Below are 20,290 nucleotides of genomic sequence, written 5' to 3'. Positions count from 1 at the left end.
ACCAATAACTATAAATCTGTTCAGCCGGCAGTTCGATAAATGTAAACTGTATAATGTGAGGAGCGAGCGGCAGAAGTAATGTCGAAAAGGCAAACGACGGATAGTAAATTACCCGCCTGAAATCAACACAAAGCGACGCGGCTGCCAAATCAGTCGGCAATCGCCCTATGATTATAATGCCTCTTCCTCTTCCATTTGAAGCCTAGAAGGTGCTCGGCACTATGGATGCATTCTTCCCGTGACCTTCGAGGAGAGCCACCGCCGGCTGCCGAGACTCTCTGAACCCATTTGCAAAGCACAGCATTTTCTTGCAGGACAAAAACAGGCACCAATTAGTGACAGTCACATTTCTGCCAAAGTCATACACTAAATCAAAAGCCATGCACAACCACTCTAAAATAGGATAAATCAATTAGAGGAGGAAGACACACAACAGAGGCGGTGGACGTGGCACGGATTTATGCCGCACTACTTCATGTAGACGCGACATCCAGAGAACCAGAAAACAATGGAGACTGATGAGAGCGAGACAGACCAAATAGAGAGAGATAATGGGATTCAGGTAAAGACTTTTCAAGTCACTTGGACTAAAAAAATGGATCAAAACTTGTTTAACTGATGAAGGATTGTTCTTTATATGTAATATTAGAACTAAAGACAGGTTATGGGGAACAGAAAAGGGTCTTCCCCAAACTGTTCCCACAAAGCTGGAGGCTACAATTCCCCACAATGTTTTATGCTGAAGAATAAAGATTTGTCTTTATTGAAACATAGGTGCCAAGGACAACCCCTGATAATAGTCCATAGTATCATTCCTCCTCCACCAAACTGTACAGTTGGCACAATGCAGTCAGGTGGTTAACGTTCTCCTGGAATCACCAAATCCAGACTGTTCCAATAGACACCAGATAGAGAGGTGTGATCTGTCACTGCACAGAACAAGTTTCCTCCAGAGCCCAGTAGTGGGGGCTTTACACCAGTACATCTGATGCTCGAAATTGTGTTTGGTGATGTACGACTCGGCATTGTGCTTGGTGATTTATAGCTCGGCATTGTGCTTGGTGATATACAGCTCGGCATTGTGCTTGGTGATGTACGGCTCAGCATTGTGCTTTGTGATGTACGGCTCAGCATTGTGCTTGGTGATGTACGGCTCAGCATTGTGCTTGGTGATGTACGGCTCAGCATTGTGCTTGGTGATGTACGGCTCAGCATTGTGCTTGGTGATGTACGGCTCAGCATTGTGCTTGGTGATGTACGGCTCAGCATTGTGCTTGGTGTACGGCTCAGCATTGTGCTTGGTGATGTACGGCTCAGCATTGTGCTTGGTGACGTACGGCTCAGCATTGCGCTTGATGATGTACGGCTCAGCATTGGGCTTGGTGATGTACGGCTCGGCATTGTGCTTGGTGATGTACGGCTCGGCATTGTGCTTGGTGATGTACGGCTCGGCATTGTGCTTGGTGATGTACGGCTCGGCATTGTGCTTGGTGATGTACGGCTCGGCATTGTGCTTGGTGATGTACGGCTCGGCATTGTGCTTGGTGATGTACGGCTCGGCATTGTGCTTGGTGATGTACGGCTCGGCATTGTGCTTGGTGATGTACGGCTCGGCATTGTGCTTGGTGATGTACGGCTCGGCATTGTGCTTGGTGATGTACGGCTCGGCATTGTGCTTGGTGATGTACGGCTCGGCATTGTGCTTGATGATGTACGGCTCGGCATTGTGCTTGGTGATGTACGGCTCAGCATTGTGCTTGGTGATGTACGGCTCAGCATTGTGGTTGGTGATGTACGGCTCTGCATTGTGCTTGGTGATGTACGGCTCAGCATTGTGCTTGGTGATGTACGGCTCAGCATTGTGCTTGGTGATGTACGGCTCAGCATTGTGCTTGATGATGTGATGTATGGCTCAGCATTGTGCTTGGTGATGTACGGCTCTGCATTGTGCTTGGTGATGTACGGCTCTGCATTGTGCTTGGTGATGTACGGCTCTGCATTGTGCTTGGTGATGTACGGCTCAGCATTGTGCTTGGTGATGTGTGGCTCGGCATTGTGCTTGGTGATGTGTGGCTCGGCATTGTGCTTGGTGATATACAGCTCGGCATTGTGCTTGGTGATGTATGGCTCGGCATTGTGCTTGGTGATGTACGGTTGGCATTGTGCTTGGTGATGTACGGCTTGGCATTGTGCTTGGTGATGTACGGCTTGGCATTGTGCTTGGTGATGTACAGCTCAGCATTGTGCTTGGTGATGTACGGTTGGCATTGTGCTTGGTGATGTACGGCTCTGCATTGTGCTTGGTGATGTACGGCTCAGCATTGTGCTTGGTGATGTACGGTTGGCATTGTGCTTGGTGATGTACGCTTGGCATTGTGCTTGGTGATGTACGGCTCGGCATGTCCAGCTCCATTTATATAAAAAGGGTGGAGATGGAACACCAGACACAATCTGCACAAAGATGTGGTGTTGTGTTTTTTTGGAAACCAGACATTTGTTTTTTTCTAAACCTGGACGTTGCGGCTGAACGTTCTTACAGAATCGTAAAATATAAAAACAATAGATAAGAATTGAGTATTTTGGATGAAAGATATTACCGTTGCAAGCAATTATTCTGCTTCCCCCTAAAGGGAGTCCTGTAACATCTTGAAGAAAAGCCTCATAAAAAGCGAATGATTATAAGTAGATTTCTCAGAGTAGAAGGCACTTATCACAGATTTGATATAAAATAGCTCCCGGTATAGATCATTCATGGTCCCTTCCACATGTCATACCTATATAAACTGACATGAAGCGATACGCTCACAAATTATACTCCACAGTCAAATGGCACCCACGATAGTGCACTAATGTGAAGCGTGCACCCTCATCATGTAAGGCTTCCCATGTTAATTACTACAGGGGTGCGTTGTCTGGAGCAATTCTCAGCTCTGTCATTCAAGGAGAATCTAATTTATCTAAACGGCTGCCATTCCCGGATGAGGCAGATTTGTGTGTGTTACTGTGTAGTTGGGGGAACAAAGGGACAACATTATAGTCTGATATGTAATGCATATTGTACACATTACAAAAATATTAAAGAATAGTATATAGTGTAATTCACCATTTGCAAATAAAGGCCCCTGTGCTCTTACACCATGTTCCAAATTATTACGCAGATTGGATGTAAGTGTCCTCGCGATTAATGATGAAGCTCATTGATGGTTTTGTGTCTCAGGGTTCTTTGGATCACTGAAATCAATCTCAGATACCTGTGATAATTAGTTTGCCCGGTGAGGCCCAATAAAAGGAGAACTGGATGTTCCACAATATTAAGCAGGCCACAGTTTTCAAGTAACATGGGAAAGAGAAAGGATCTCTGCTACCGAAAAGCATCAAATAGTGCAATGCCTTGGACAAGGGATGAAAACATTAGATATTTGACGAAAACTTAAGAGTGGTCATCGTACTGTGAAGAGATTTGTGGCTGATTTTGAGCACATAAGTGTTCGTGCTGATAAAGGCAGAATGAGGAAGGCTTCTGCCAGGCGAGTCCATCGGATTAAGAGAGCAGTTGCTAAAAAGCCATTACAAACCAGGAAACAGATATTTGAAGCTGCTGGTGCCTCTGGAGTCCCTCGAACCTCAAGGTGTAGGATCCTTCAAAGGCTTGCTGTGGGGCATAAATCTATTATTCGGCCACCCCTAACCAGTGCTCACAAGCAGAAATGGTTGCAGAGGGCCCAGACAAATAGTAAAGACCAAAGGTTTGGATACACCTTCTCATTCAAAGAGTTTTCTTTATCTTCAGAACTCTGAAAATTGTAGGTTCACATTGAAGGCATCAAAATTATGAATTAAAACATGTGGAATTAAATACTTAAAAAAGTGTGAAACAACTGAAAAGAAGTCTTATATTCTAAGTTCTTCAAAGTAGCCGCCTTTTGCTTTGATTACTGTTTTGCACATTCATGGCATTCTCTTGATGAGCTTCAAGAGGTAGTCACCGGAAATGGTTTTCCAACAGTCTTGAAGGAGTTCCCAGAGATGCATAGCACTTGTATGCCCTTTTGCCTTCACCCTGCGGTCCAGCTCACCCCAAACCATCTCGATTGGGTTCAGGTCTGGTGACTGTGGAGACCAGGTCATCTGGCATAGCACCCCATCACTCTCCTTCTTCGTCAAATAGTCCTTACACAGCCTGGAGGTGTGTTTGGGGTCATTGTCCTGTTGAAAAATAAATGATGGTCCAACTAAACGCAAACCGGATGGAATAGCACGCCGCTGCAAGATGCTGTGGTAGCCATGCTGGTTCTATATGCCTTCAATTTTGAATAAATCACCAACACTGTCACCAGCAAAGCACCCCCACACCATCACACCTCCTTCTCCATGCTTCACGGTGGGAACCAGGCATGTAGAGTCCATCCGTTCACCTTTTCTACAAAGACACAGTGGTTGGATCCAAAGATCTCAAATTTGGACTCATCAGACCAAAGCACAGATTTCCACTGGTCTAATGTCCATTCCTTGTGTTCTTTGTTCCAAACAAGTCTCTTCTGCTTGTTGCCTGTCCTTAGCAGTGGTTTCCTAGCAGCTATTTTACCACGAAGGCCTGCTGCACAAAGTCTCCTCTTAACAGTTGTTCTAGAGATGAGAAGATGTGTCCAAACTTTTGGTCTGTACTGTACATGAAGACTAATTTTCAAACAGTCTTGTTTACTGATGAGTGTCGAGCAACCCTGGATGGTCCAGATGGATGGAGTAGTGGATGGTTGGTGGATGGCCACCAGGTCCCAACAAGGCTGCGACATCAGCAAAGAGGTGGAGGAGTCATGTTTTGGGCTGGAATCATGGGGAGACATCTGGTAGGCCCCTGTAGGGTTCCCGAAGGTGTGAAAATGACCTCTGCAAAGTATATAGCGTTTCTGACTGACAACTTTCTTCCATGGTACAAAAAGCAGAAACGTGTCTTCAGGAGCAAAATAATCTTCATCCATGGCAATGCACCATCTCATGCTGCAAAGAATACCTCTGTGTCATTGGCTGCTATGGGCATAAAAGGAGATAAACTCATGGTGTGGCCACCATCTTCCCCTGACCTCAACCCTATAGAGAACCTTGGAGTATCATCAAGCAAAAGATCTATGAGGGTGAGAGGCAGTTCACATCAAAACAGCAGCTCTGGGAGGCGATTCTGACATCATGCAAAGAAATTCAAGCAGAAACTCTCCAAAAACTCACAAGTTCAATGGATGCAAGAATTGTGAAGGTGATATCAAATAAGGGTTCCTATGTTACATGTAACTTGGCCTGTTAGGATGTTTTGGATTTAAATAGCTTTTTATTTCAGTGAATGTGACCTCCTAATGCTGCAAATTCCACAAATCAGCATTTTCAGTTCTTTAAAACATATAAAATGTTTAGAAACTCTACTGTGCCTAATAATTTGGAACAGGAAGATTATACCATTATCATTGTGAGGTTTCTTCAATAAAATTTGATGTATACTCTAACGGGTGATGACTTTTATTAGGCTGACTGTCATTTGCACCGACCATTTAGGAAAATCAGTGAAAAATATAATTTGCATAATAATTTGGAACATGGTGTAATAGAGGGTTTCCAAATTGTTTTATAGTTAGTACATGTATATATGAAACGAGTTAAACGTCAAATATAAGGGAAAAATGGGGCCTGCAATCTCCTCTATACCTCCCAGCAGCCTTTATGGTCTTCTCCACCTTCCAGTAGTCTGTAGTGCCTTCTCCACCTTCCAGTAGCCTGTTGTGTCTTCTCCACCTTCCATCATCTTGTTGTGTCTTCTCCACCTTCAAGCAATCTGAAGTGTCCTCTCCACCTTCCAGCAGTCTGTAGTGTCTTCTCCACCTTCAAGCAATCTGAAGTGTCTTCTCCACCTTCAAGCAATCTGAAGTGTCCTCTCCACCTTCCAGCAGTCTGTAGTGTCTTCTCCACCTTACAGCAGTCTGTAGTGTCTTCTCCACCTTACAGCAGTCTGTAGTGTTTTCTTCTCCACTTTTCAGAAGTCTGTTGTGTCTTCTCCACTTTCCATCACCTTGTAGAGTCTCCTCCTTCCAGCAATCTGTCGTGTCCTCTCTACCTTTCATTATCTTGTAGTGTCTCTTTTTCTGCCCTCAGGCTCAAAAAGTTACAGTGACCAAACTGTTTTTGAGGGACTTCCTATGTGGAGGATTGGTTACAAAGGAAGACGACATACCTACAGTCCTCCAGATGTCTAAAAGGAGAGAAAACTTACAATAAACTCATAAACTGGTCCAATGGAAACCTCAACCATCAGAACCATGTACTAAACCACCATGGTGCCATGATGAAAATGTATACAAATAGCTATGTTTCCAAAAATGTATTTCCAATTTCGTAAGAAAATTGTACCCCAAGGTGAAGCGGATTGTAGTGGAAGCGTCCTGTAATAGAGGATATTGGAGGTCCTCTATTGACGAGCTGCCATGTGCTGTTTGCATTACAGAATCTGAGACGATGATGGTCGCTGGCCGCGCGCTCCCAGGTGCATTGAGCGCAGGGAGATAGCAGAGGACGCCTCCGTTTACTCGAGCACAGATAACACCTCTGAATAATTAACTCAGGACTTCCGTCTTCAATTACTTCTGGCTTTTTTTAATATCTGTGGAGGATTAAAAGCCATTTATAGATTCCACATGACGAGTGCATTCATCACAATTCCCACACAGCGTTCATGGGATGATACACCCGCACCTACATGTAATAATATAAAAAGTATAAAGCAGCTCGGGATGCCCGGCATCTCCACCTCCAGTAACAGGATTCAAAAATAAAATTGATTTATGATTATATTTTTAGACATATCTTTTTGTTTTTGTCTTAGTGATTTCGCAATACAATTTTTGCCCTTGAGAAGGCAGGTGTACTTACAGTGAAAATCCACCTCATTATTGGTGTATAGTTCTGATCACAAAATGAGTATTTTATGAGTCCAGCCAAAGAGAAAGAAAGTTCATAAGTTCTGATGTATTTTGTCTCCACTCACCCAGACTGACAACTGCAGCTTGTACTGAGCAATGTGAGCGCTCAGCAAAGAGGAGGGATGAAGTAGAACCCATACATCCCTATCAAGTCAGGTTGGAAGAGATTTACAAGCAGAGAGGATGGATGCTAAAGAGTTGTGAATCAGTCTGGGAGAGTGAAGATTCAGCAGCAGGGAGGAGGGACACTGAGGAGCTGTCAATTGGTCTAGCAGCGTAGAGATTCAGCAGCATCAGGGAGGAGGGACAATGAGGAGATGACAATCAGTCTAGAAGGAAAAGTATTCGGAAGCAGGGAGGAGGGACACTTAGAAGCTATTAGTTTTTCTTTAAAGGAGGGAATTCACAAGGAGCATAGAGGAGAGACACCTCGGAGCTATCAATTAGGCTTGGTGGAGTTGAGATTGAGTATCAGCATATAGAATGGACACTAATGAGATCTCAAGCGGGCTAGGTGGGTGAAGATTCAGCAACAGGGAGGAGGGATGCTGAGGAGCTGTTAATCGCTCTAGGAGCATAGAGATTCAGCAGCATCTGGGAGGAGGGTCATTGAGGAGATATCAATCAGTCTAAGAAAATAAGGATTCAGAAGCAGGGAGGAGGGTCATTGAGGAGATGTCAATCAGACAAGAGGAGAGACACCTAGGCGCTATCAATTAGGCTCAGTGGGGTTGAGAATGAGATTGGGTATCAGCATGAAGAATGGACACTGATGAGATCTCAAACAGGTTAGGTGAGTGGAGATTCAGCGACAGGGAGGAGGGCTAGTGAGGAGCTGTCAATCGATTTTGGAGCATAGAGATTCAGCAACATGTGGGAGGAGGGACATTGAGGAGATGTCAATCAGTCTAGGAGGATAAGGAATCAGGGAGAAGGGACACTGAGAAGATATTAATCTTTCTAGAAAGGAGGGGATTTTGGAAGCAACAGAGAGGAGAGACACCTAGGTAGTTAGGCTTGGTGGGGTTGAGATTGATTAGCTGCATTGAGAATGGAAACTGATGATATCTCAATTAGGCTAGGTTGGTGACGATTCAGCAGCAGGGAGGAGGGACACTGAGGAGCTGTCTAAGTTGGGTGGAAACTGAAATTAAACTTTCCAAAAGGTTTGTACAGCCATTCTGACATTGATTTTACATTATGCACACCAGTCTTATCGGGTCTAAAGGGTGCTTTACATGCTACGATTGCTAGCGATGTCGCGAGTGATAGCACCCTCCCCCGTCGTTCGTGCGACATGTGTTGATCATTGCCGTAGCAAACATTATCGCTACGGCAGCGTCACACGCACATACTTGTTCAGCAACGTTGCTGTGGCCGCCGAACAATCCCTCCTTCAAGGGGGAGGTGCGTTCGGCGTCACAGTGGCGTCACTAAGCGGCAGTCCAATAGCAGAGGAGGGGAGGAGATGAGCGGCCGGAGCATGCCGCCCACCTCCTTCCTTCCTCCTTTCCGGTGGACGGAGGTAAGGAGATGTTCGTCGTTCCTGTGGTGTCACACACAGCGATGTGTGGTGCCGCAGGAGCGCTGAACAACCTGCGGAATAAAACACCAACGACATTATGATTTGGAGCGATGTGTCAACGATCAACGGTTTTTGACGTTTTTGCGATCATTGATCGTCGCTCCTTGGTGTCCCACGCTGCGACGTCACTAACGACTCCGGATGTGCGTCACGAACACCGTGACCCCCGACAATATATCGTTAGCGATGTCGCAGCGTGTAAAGCACCCTTAAGAGATGTGTGAATAATATGCACAGCTTGCATTATAAAATTTGGAGTCAGATGCACTTTGATAACATTTTGTAATCCATATAATTATATATTTTCTCAGTTTTCACTTTGACTGAAAACTTTCTTTAAATGGGAAACAAGTATTTGGAAATCTAGGAATCCATGTACTTTAAAACAAATATCCACAGTGGTTGGAGTTTGGGTCCTTATTTGGAAATTGAATTATTAGCAGTTTCCTAATCTTAAAAAAATTCTATTTTTTAAACGTACCAGAATCAGTGACATACGCAGACCCATTATAATGAATGGGTCTGCTCACACATCAGTGATTTTTTCACTGCACGTGTCTCCGTGCGGCGTACCCGCGTGTCCGTGATTGCCGCACGGAGACATGTCCATTTTTTTCTGGCATCACTGATGTCCCACGGACCACGCAGTGGTGTGATCCGTGAAACACGTGCCAGAAAAAAACGTGCTTTTAAAATAAAAAACATTTTAACTCACCCGGCGTCCAGCGATGTCCTCTGCAGCCCGTTCTCCCTGCTGCTTCTGAGCCGGCTCATTATTGTCGCGCATATTCATTATGCGCGGCACAGCCGACCCGGAAGCAGCTGCTGCGGGGGTCACCGCCGGCTGGATGCTGCACCGCGGGAGCGATCAGCACCATGGACAGCGGGAGCGCGCACAGGTGAGTTGTTTTCTAAGTGCAATCACGGGCCACGGAGAACGGAGCCCAGATTGCACTTAGACAACCCATGTGTGCCGTGAATCACGGCACACGCAGGGACATGTGCGTGTTTTACACGCCAGTGAAAAACGTCACTGTTTTTCACTGACGTGTGAAACGGGCCTAAGACAGACGGCCAACTCTCCGAAATATCACATTATAGAATCTATTAAACTCTATGGAAATGAACAGGGGAGAATTAGAGAGGCGCACTCAGTAGAGTGGGAAAGCCAGCAGATAGGCAGGCAGATTCTACTGCAGCTTCTTGTAAATATTGTACAGTATCTCACCCCAGTGCTGGATTCACAGTCACACTGCTCAGCACTTCTGTATAATGTCCTCCATGCTGCTGCTGCTTCTTGTAAATATTGTAGCTCACTCTAGTGCTGAATTCACAGTCACACTGCTCAGCACTGCTGTATAATGTCCTCCATGCTTCTGCAGCTTCTAAATATTGTATTTCACTTCAGTGCTGAATTCACAGTCACACTGCTCAGTACTGCTCTATATTGTCCTCCATGCTGCTGCAGCCTCTTCAACATATTTTATCATGCTTCAGTGCTGGATTCACAGCTACACTGCTCAGTATTGTTGCATAATATCCTCCATGCTGCTTCAGCTTTTTGTAAATATTGTATTTCACTCCAGTGATGGATTCACAGCCACACTGCTCAGCACTGCTGTATATTGTCCTCCATACTGCTGCAGCTTTTTGAATTTTTTTTATCTCGCTTCAGTGCTGAATTCACAGCTACACTGCTCAGTATTGTTATATAACATCCTCCATGCTTCTGCAGCTTCTTGAAAATATTGTATTTCACTTCAGTGCTGGAGTCACAGCTACACTGCTCAGTACTGGTGTATAATGTTCTCCATGTTGCTGCTTCTGTGTGTTTCCAAAGAAAGAAGGCCAGCAATCCCTCTCTGTGTGTACTGTGTATAGGAGATATAGCAGGTAGCCTCTTCATACCAACTCAGAGACAACTGAAAATTAGAGATAGTCTGTAATGGGACAATTGGTGGAAAATAAGGATAGGAGTCCTATAATTGCCAATAGTGTTATTCCTCATGTATAAACACAACAGCTCATTCTGAAGCAACAGGTACACTTTAATGAGCTGGAGTGATTCAGGAAATTGGGGAGATCAGCCACTATGAAATCAATTCAGAATGATAGGTACAACTAATGATGCGCATGAATGTATCACGGCTCCGTAGAACCTGAGACTCTCATAGAGCTGTAACAGACCTCATTCTACAAGTTCTCTCTCCTTCTGGAGTTTCTGCTTCATTTTTCTCAATTCTTTTTTGTAGTCAAAAATGCCCCCTATATAGTGTTTTATTCAGGGACCTCGATCCATTCTGAAGTCTTACATGGGAATAGCCTGATATCACCTGTTACATTGTAAACATAGGCACCATAATGGCACACAGCACAGTCAGTGTTGTTGTGTTCTTGTACGTACCTGTTACTGTACATTGTTTCTTTCCTGTACTGCTCACATAGATAATTCCTTTACCGACCTGCTGAATCTGATATTCTCTAATTCTACCATTTGGCTTTTTGGGAGTTGTCCAGCTGAGATGTAAAGCCGAAACGTTCACCGTGACAATAATGGGAGGAGTGATGTTCTCCGGCAATCCTAGTTTAATGGCTGCAGTCACCTTAGATAAACACAAAATACAGATTAACTTTTACTATCCAGCCATTTATATGAAGAGTACAGCTAAACCAGCAGTAGTAAATGCACATGTATATTGTCCCAACAATTACCCAAATGTCCAAAAATTTATCATTTAAGGATAAGAAAGTCAGCACTCACGAAAAGGAACTAAAAAATTCTCCTAAATGGTGTTGGAGTGCTGCCTCGGTTTCCTTTGACCATCTACTGTATCTATCTATCTATCCATCCAGCCGTCCATCCATCCCTCCATCCATGGGTCTATACATCTGTCTGTCTATCTATCCATCTATCTACCTATCCCTCCATCTATCCATCTATCCATCCATCCAAGTGTCTCCCATCCTTGGGAGACCTTTAACAAGGCTGGGATCTGAGATTCCCATTGCCTTGTGAAACTCTAGGTTTCTACAATATTTGCTTTCTTTTGGTGCAGTAAGGATTAGGGACTCTTTCTGATCTTAGGTGCTGTTGGTCTGTGACCACTCCCCTCCCCTTTAAATAGTCACATGTTCCATCACCTGATGCCGGTTATAGAATTAATTTCTGAACTGACCACGGTAGAGGGAGGAAGTCTCTGGAAGCTGCTGAAGTCCTGTTGTTTGCAGCACTGGTGTTTGGCTGGAACTTTGGTGTTGGTGTATATCAATTTGTCTATGTTTCCCTAGCTGTCTTCCTTCCTGTGTTTGACTATTGCAGTTGTGAAGTCTAGTGCACTCACTGGCGTTTGCACTACTCAGGGTGAGTGGAGGGACAGCTAGAGACTAGATACACGACAGCGACAGGGGGAAGGACCCGTATAGAGATATATAGGAGCTCATGATTAAGACACAGGTTTGTGTCAGGAGGTGACCTGTCTCCTCTTTCCTTACGATTAGGGCCTTCTTACCCTTTCCATCCCCATTGCATCCTCTGTGTTGCATCATGCATCAGGCATTCCCTTGCCTGAGAGTGACAATATCCATCCATCTATCATCTAGCTATCCATCCATCTATAAGTCCATCTATACATCTATAGGTTTGTTCAACTATTTATCTACCTATCTATTGGTCTATCCATCTATCGGTCTATCCATCCATCTATCGGTCCATCCATCCATCTATTGGTCTATCCATCCATCTATTGGTCTATCCATCCATCTATTGGTCTATCCATCCATCTATTGGTCTATCCATCCATCTATTGGTCTATGCATTTCATCTATTGGTTTATCCATCCATCTATTGGTCTATGCATTCATCTATTGGTCTATCCATCCATCTATTGGTCTATCCATCCATCGGTCTAACCATCCATCATGTTGCAGCATGCATCGGGCATTCCCTTAGCTGAGAGTGACAATATCCATCCATCTATCATCTAGCTATCCATCCATCTATAAGTCCATCTATACATCTATAGGTTTGTTCAACTATTTATCTACCTATCTATTGGTCTATCCATCCATCTATTGGTCTATGCATCCATCTATCGGTCTATGCATCCATCTATCGGTCTATGCATCCATCTATCAGTCTATCCATCCATCTATTGGTCTATCCATCCATCTATCGGTCCATCCATCCATCTATTGGTCTATCCATCCATCTATTGGTCTATCCATCCATCTATTGGTCTATCCATCCATCTATTGGTCTATCCATCCATCTATTGGTCTATGCATTTCATCTATTGGTTTATCCATCCATCTATCGGTCTATGCATTCATCTATTGGTCTATCCATCCATCTATCAGTCTATCCATCCATCTATCGGTCTAACCATGCATCTATTGTTCTATCCATCCATCTATTGATCTATCCATCCATCTATTGGTCTATCCATCCATCTATCAGTCTATCCATCCATCTACCGGCCTATCCACCCATCTATCGGTCTATCCATCCAACTATTGGTCTATGCATCCATCTATTGGTCTATCCATCCATCTATCGGTCTACGCATCCATCTATTAGTCTATCCATCCATCTATCGGTCTAAAAATCCATCTATTTGTCTATCCATCTATCTATTGGTCTATCCATCCATTGGTCTATCCATCCATCTATTGGTCTATCCATCCATCTATTGGTCTATCCATCCATCTATTGGTCTATCCATCCATCTATTGGTCTATCCATCCATCTATTGGTCTATCCATCCATCTATTGGTCTATCCATCCATCTATTGGTCTATCCATCCATCTATTGGTCTATCCATCCATCTATTGGTCTATCCATCCATCTATTGGTCTATCCATCCATCTATTGGTCTATCCATCCATCTATTGGTCTATCCATCCATCTATTAGTCTATCCATCCATCTATTAGTCTATCCATCCATCTATTAGTCTATCCATCCATCTATTGGTCTATGCATCCATCTATCGGTCTATCCATCCATCTATCAGTCTATCCTTCCAGCTATCGGTCTATGCATCCATCCATCGGTCCATCCATCCATCGGTCCATCCATCCATCTATCTATAGGTCCATCCATTTGTTTATCTATCAGTTTTTCCATCTATATATCTATCTATCCATCTGTCCGTCGATCCATCCATCCATCCATTCATCCAACCGTCTATCTATCTATGTAAGTACAGTGTGATCCTACCTTAGCACTGTGTAGGCAGCCGGCTTCTGTACATGCCCTCAGCTGATATGTGTATTCTTTATACGGCTGGATCCCTCCTTGATCTTCATATTTTTTCTCCGTCCCCATATACCGCTCCTCTCCGTCACGTAGAAGCACATAATAAATGACACCTGTAGTAACGGCAACATTAGATTATCGGCCATAATAAGTTATTGCAGAAGATGGAGTAGAAACAACGAGTTAAAGGGATTGTTGACTGGATAAAAATATTTTTTCAAAGGGCTCAGACTGATTAAAACATTAAAAAATGTCCTTCCTGTTCTGTCTCTACACATTGGAAACCCCAGTTGTCAGTGATTGCCTGCAGCGGGCGCTCAGTTCCTTTCATTTCTCCCATTTCCTGTGTGTTGAGTTGGGACTAAGTGTCGGCACAGTTGCTGCGGGGGTCAGGGAGGGTGAAGATTACTTATCTAATTTTGATAACCATTCTAAGACCTTAAAAAAAAAAATTCAACCCTTTTAAGTTGGTGGAGGACCTTGGCCCAAAAAAATTGGTGGAGCCACCATTTCTACCTCCGGATTTCATCTATGGTGGCCACAAATAAGAGAGGTGGTCCAATTATGATAACATGAATCATCTGATTCCCAGTGATGTCAACATAGAAACACATGGCTGAGTGGCCACCGCTTCTTGGATTGACCACTATCACCAAACTAGTGATTACCAGGCATTTGTTTCAGGCCTACATAAATAGAGGACGTCTGGGTGGCAACAAACTAGAATTAGCCTTTGGTTTAGGCTGGAAAGCTAGGCAGAAAGTAAAGACTACTTTATATCCACCAGACAAACAGTTCTCCCCCGAGTCCTGCTTTCCCAGTTCACACGCTCCTTATTACAGGACTACTTGGCGTGCTGCAAGTAGTCCAGGATATTCCTGAGCTTTGCATAACTGCTAGATCTGCAGCACAGAAAACATTGATTTTATCAAAATGACATCAAACACCTCAGTAAGTGACAAATTGTTGGAATCAGGGTCTCTGTCTCCACATTATGCTGCTCTCAGATGGAGGAGCAAAAACCTGGTGAAAGATTCCCTTTAAGTAATGGTGAGTAGGTGGGAAAGCTCCACTGACAGGCTTTGTGTAATAGTAGATGGAACAAACGAGACTCACAGACGTTGTGTTATGGTGGGTGGAGCAAGAAGGACTCACAGGCTTTGTGCACCAGTAGGTGGAGCATGAAGGACACACAGGCTTTGTGTAATGAGTGGAGCAAGCAGGATTCACAGGCTTTGTGTAATGAGTGGAGCAAGAAGGACTCACAGGCTTTGTGTAATGAGTGGAGTAAGAAGGACTCACAGGCTTTGTGTAATGGTGGGTGGAGTAGGAAGGACTCACAGGCTTTGTGTGTAGCAGTGGGTAGGGCAACCTGGATTCACATGCTTTGTGTAATGGTGAGTGGAGCAAGCAGGACTCACATGCTTTGTGTAATGGGTGGAGCAAGCAGGACTCACAGGCTTTGTGTAATGGTGGGTGGAGTAAGAAGGACTCATAGGCTTTGTGTAGCAGTGGGTAGGGCAACCTGGATTCACAGGCTTTGTGTAATGGTGAGTGGAGCAAGCAGGACTCACAGGCGTTGTGTAATGGTGGGTGGAGTAAGAAGGACTCACAGGCTTTGTGTAGCAGTGGGTAGGGCAACCTGGATTCACAGGCTTTGTGTAATGGTGAGTGGAGCAAGCAGGACTCACAGGCTTTGTGTAATGGGTGGAGCAAGCAGAACTCACAGGCTTTGTGTAACAGTGGGTGGAGCAACTTAGATTCACAGGTGGAGCAAGGAGGACCCACAGGCTGTGTGCAATGGGTGAAGCAAGCAGGACTCACAGGCTTTGTGTAATAGGTGGAGCAAGCAGGACTCACAGGCTTTGAATAGCAGTGTGTGTGGGGGCAAATAGGACTCACAGGTATTTTTCGATTGACAGCAATTAAATATTTACATAAAAAACTCTGAATATAGAAAACTCTATACGTCTGAGCTCAGCATCTCCTCCTGTGTCTTATGTTGTCCAATAGAAGGACATTGTGGATGGTGACATCTCAGGCATTGTTCTTACCATTCAGCCTTCTAGGGTTCTTCCAACTCAGTGAGATGACATTGTCCTGATTTTCCGATACCGTCCATCTTGGAGGGCTCAGTCCTTGAGGAATATCCTGATTTGTAGTGACCCTGCTGATGTTACTGATGCTGTAACCAACACTATTCCAGGCTGATATTCGATATTCATAGGTTGTGAAGGGGCTCAGATCACTATCTGGAAGGGAAAACAAAATTTGGTATACAAATATTTCTGTGCCAATTTTCTGAATTTTTTTAAATCAGTGGGTTGGGCTGATGTTACCTACTAGTATTTGTGTGGATTTTCTTCTCTTAGGAATCTATTGACCCTTATCCTAACAAACATGGAGAGCGGGAACTACCCAAACCTCAAGGGGGTGTCACAACACAGACTTAGGGAAGGTCCGACTTGAGGTAAAACACACAACAAACAGGGGTTTTATCAAGACAAGGGGTACACTAGGGACACATTAATATCGGTGGGGTCCAGATCCTAGTGAGAGGGAAGATGGACACCTCCTTAACTTAGCTGCCACTGTGCCCTATGTCGCGGGCGGGGAGGGGGGCCGCTGCGCTCACCGCGCTCGGGTCCGGTTCTGGGCTGCTGCTTGCTCGCCGCTGCAGGTGGCTCGAGCGGTGGGCCGGATCCGGGGACTCGAGCGGCGCTCCTCGTCCGTGAGTGAAAGGGGTGGTTTGGGGTTGGAGGGTATGGTCCGTGACACCACCCACGGTTTGTGGTGAGGTTGGGACACCACTGCTGCTCTGGACGGGGATCCCGGGAGCGATGACAGGGAGCAGCCGAGATGTTTCTCTCCCCTCCGTGGGTAACGGGATTTGGGAGGCCCGGTGAGGTGTCGGGAAAGGCAGGGTTGGCGAGGTGCAGGGTCGCGGGGGCAGTGCGGTGTCTGATGAATACAGAGTCTCCGGTAAAACAAACGGCTGGATGGACGGGTCCCGCAGCCGGCTGCGGTGGTTGCTCCCGGACGGGTGGTGGTTGCTGCCTTTCCCTGCACCTGTTGTGTGTCTTCGGTCCCGGTGGCTTCCCACCGGTAACCCACTCCCCAGCTTGGATGTGTGCCGGAGGAGCCCCTTTTGCCCGCAGGCTCTGGCCCTGGGAATTCTAGCTGTGGCTGTAGCTGTATTTCCCTTTCTCAGTTTGGACAGTTGCCTTCAGTTGGGTCTTTGCTGCTAGGAAACCCCGGAGGTTCCAGTCGCTAACGGATTTGACCGGTTTAACGGCAACTCCAAGCCTGGTCGGGGTCCGTAGGCCCTGCCGGTTTGTGCTGGCTTCTCTACGCTCCCCGGTTCGGTACCGGCGGGCCACCGCCCGTCCCCGGTCCTACGGTTCCGCGTCGATCGGCCTCTCCTGCAGACGGCCACCACCGTCTGCCAACCTTGCTCTTGGTGCCCGGGCCACGTATCCGAACACGGTCAGTTTACTCTTTCTCCTCAACTACCACTTCTTGCTCCTTCACTTTCACTCTCCCTAACTCGTCTGACTTCCTTTCCCGCCTCCAGTACTGTGAACTCCTCAGTGGATGGGGCCAACCGCCTGGCTCCACCCCACCTGGTGTGGACATCAGCCCCTGGAGGGAGGCAACAAGGATTTGTGTGTGACTGATGTGCCTATCTCGGGGTGTGGGGTGTGTTGTTGCAGTACCTGTGATGACCTGGCTTGTCCAGGGCGCCACACCCTACACTCCAACCCAGTCCCTATACAGGTTCCTCACCTGTTGCCGAGCAGGAACCTGAAGCCCTGAGAGACCCTGCAGTAAGCCCTGGCTAGTGAGTGGGCAGGTAAGGATCACTCATCCCACCGCTGGACTAAAACAACACCCCAAGGGGACTAAGACAGACAGGGGGCAAAACAACAACAGATCAACTCCAACAACTAGGTTGCAATCAGTCACCAGTACTGTAGCCTACACCGCAACGAACAGCAAGGGCTCTAGCAGCTCCTTCCACCTCCAGGCCCAGAATCCAAGTGAGATCAGAGACTATTTGACAGCAGAGGGTATATAAAAGGGATTGGGAGGGGTCCCAAACCAGAAACATGTACCAGGAGTCAGAAGCTGATGGCAAGAAAAACTGACATGACAATGTGTTAGACTCTAGTCCTGATCCTGTCACTAGCCTCAAAAGACGTAGAGACGGCCATGACAGGGGGATTCCATTGTTTATTGTTACATTTAATCACCAATTGTCGCCTTATCTCTGCTACCTGACGCTGACCTAAAAGCGCAGACCCCAACTCTTTCAAGGTTTAATACCGAATAGTGTGCCCATATAAAAATTCCATATATTATATAGTGGGAATAATAAACTGCCGCCTCCGCTGAGGTCTGGGGGTTATTGTGCTCAGATTTGGAAATGGAAAAGTAAAAAGTAAATATTTTATATTAATGTATATTTACCAGCAAAAAAATACTGGTCTGATCTTCCAGTGTAAACGACGTCCTCATCTGTCCAGCAGTTCTCCTCCTCCACCGCGCGGCTTTTATTACTTCTTACACCTCTTACCGAGAAACAAGAATCGGTGCTGGCGTTAAAATGACACTGACCACAGAGTGCGGAGTCTGATAGTGACAGCGGGCATACGGCTCCTGAGCCGCAACCGGCTCCCTTTACAGAAAAACAAAGAAAAACATAAAAAGTCAATTCTTATAATAAAATGATACAAATGGTCTAGGTCTGTGTTCACATCTGCATCAGAGACTCATGCGAGTAGTGGCCAGATTCTGTCACTTTGGAAGAATATCGCAGCTTGTAGCGGATTATTGCCCTTTAAATCGTCAGACTCTAATGCGGGCGTCACCCGAGTTGAGTTATCGTGCGATGCATCGTCGGGGTCACGGTTTTCGTGACGCACATCTGGCATCGTTCACGACGTCGTCTCGTGTGACACCTCCGAGCGACGCAGAATCGGTGAGTCGTGTACTCATCGCTTATTTTTAAAAAATTGTTTATTTTTAATGGCACCGGTTGTTCATCTTACCCGGGGTAGCACACATCGCTCCGTGTGACACCCCGGGAACGATGAATACAGCTTACCTGCGTCCCACCGGCAATGCGGAAGGAAGGAGGTGGGTGGGATGTTTACGCCCCGCTCATCTCCGCCCTCCGCTTCTATTGGCTGGCCGCTGTGTGACGTCGCTGTGACGCCGAACGTCCCACTCCCTTCAGGAAGAGGTTGTTCGCCGCCCACAGCGAGGTCACTCTGCAGGTAAGTACGTGTGACGGCGGTTTAACGACTTTGTGCGACACGGGCAGCGATTTGCCCGTGAAGCACAAACGACGGTACAATCGCTCGTGCGATCACACGATAGATCGTACCGTGTGACACCCGCATAAGGACAAGTTCACCTGAACTGTCCAGTAATCATCCGTTAGAACTGATCCACTGGCAAAAAAGTTCTGCAAACACAACATTTTTTTGAAAAAATTGATTTTTTTTGCAGGATCTGTTTTTTAACATGGGAGTCTGGAAAACGGAACAGGTAACTGATTGTTATTTAGCCATCCATTTTTCTTTCATTTGTAATGGATCAATTTTTTCTTACTGGATCATTTTCAAATGCAAGATAAATAGCGATCCATTAACGGATGCGTCTTCCATAGACTCCAATTTTAAAAAAAAAATGGATCCTGCAAGAATCAATATTTTCAAACAGGACAAAAAAGTAGTGTTTGTAGAACTTTTTTTGCCAAAGGATCTCTGCAGGATCCGTTCTCAGGCTGGACACACATGAACGTATGTAAACACGGTCCCATTCTCGTCCAGGAGAGTAGGACGATTTTTTTCTCACTTGTCATCCGTGTGCAATCCGTTTTTTTCTCAGCAGCTATTAGTCATTTACAGGACAATGTACAGTCATGTACAGGATCATTTACAGCGTACTGTGCTACATGATAGAATTGCATCCATAAAAACAGATGTCACTGGGATGGTCCGTGTGACGTCCGTTTTTTTTCTCGCACCTATTGACTTGTATTGGAAAGTCTCGGACGTATTCTGGATCAAATCGCAGCATGTTGCGACTTTTCTCGCATCCAGAATCTGAATGTGAGAAAACCTGACCAACTGCTCTCCCTCATTCACTAACATTGGTCAGAGTGCAATGCGAGATTTTCTCACATCACTCGTCCGAATTATACACTCGTGTGAGTGCACCAGATGGAACATAGCGGACTAAAATACAGGTAGATAGACAGGCACAATTCCAGCTGCTTTGGAGGTAGATATGGGCCCCCTGATCTCTTGGCCCCCTGTGTGGCTGCACCAATGATATGTCAGCACCTGAGATGGAAGATAGATAAATAAATAGATAGATAAATAGAGATAGATAGATATAGATAACTAGATAGATAGATAGAGGGATAGAGAGATAGAGAGAGATAATAGGGTACATGCATAGAAGGATAGATAAATA

The 20,290-nt window shown here is 45.5% G+C and overlaps 1 protein-coding gene across 1 annotated transcript in view; it reads right to left on the bottom strand.

Moving 5' to 3' along the window:
- The window catches only part of USH2A (usherin), a 1,098,211-nt gene that overhangs the window by 190,050 nt on the left and 887,871 nt on the right, over positions 1 to 20,290 (bottom strand). Inside the window, exons 51-54 of the mRNA XM_075339131.1 lie at positions 18,275 to 18,482; positions 15,859 to 16,056; positions 13,766 to 13,917; positions 10,952 to 11,150 (exon numbers count right to left, since the gene is read on the bottom strand). Of these exons, the coding sequence (XP_075195246.1) occupies positions 10,952 to 11,150; positions 13,766 to 13,917; positions 15,859 to 16,056; positions 18,275 to 18,482 (757 nt within the window). The remainder of the gene's footprint in view (positions 1 to 10,951; positions 11,151 to 13,765; positions 13,918 to 15,858; positions 16,057 to 18,274; positions 18,483 to 20,290) is intronic.

This window comes from Anomaloglossus baeobatrachus, chromosome 3 (assembly GCF_048569485.1).
Source record: "Anomaloglossus baeobatrachus isolate aAnoBae1 chromosome 3, aAnoBae1.hap1, whole genome shotgun sequence".
Lineage (NCBI taxonomy): Eukaryota > Metazoa > Chordata > Amphibia > Anura > Aromobatidae > Anomaloglossus > Anomaloglossus baeobatrachus.
This window is presented reverse-complemented; position numbering and strand designations above follow the sequence as displayed.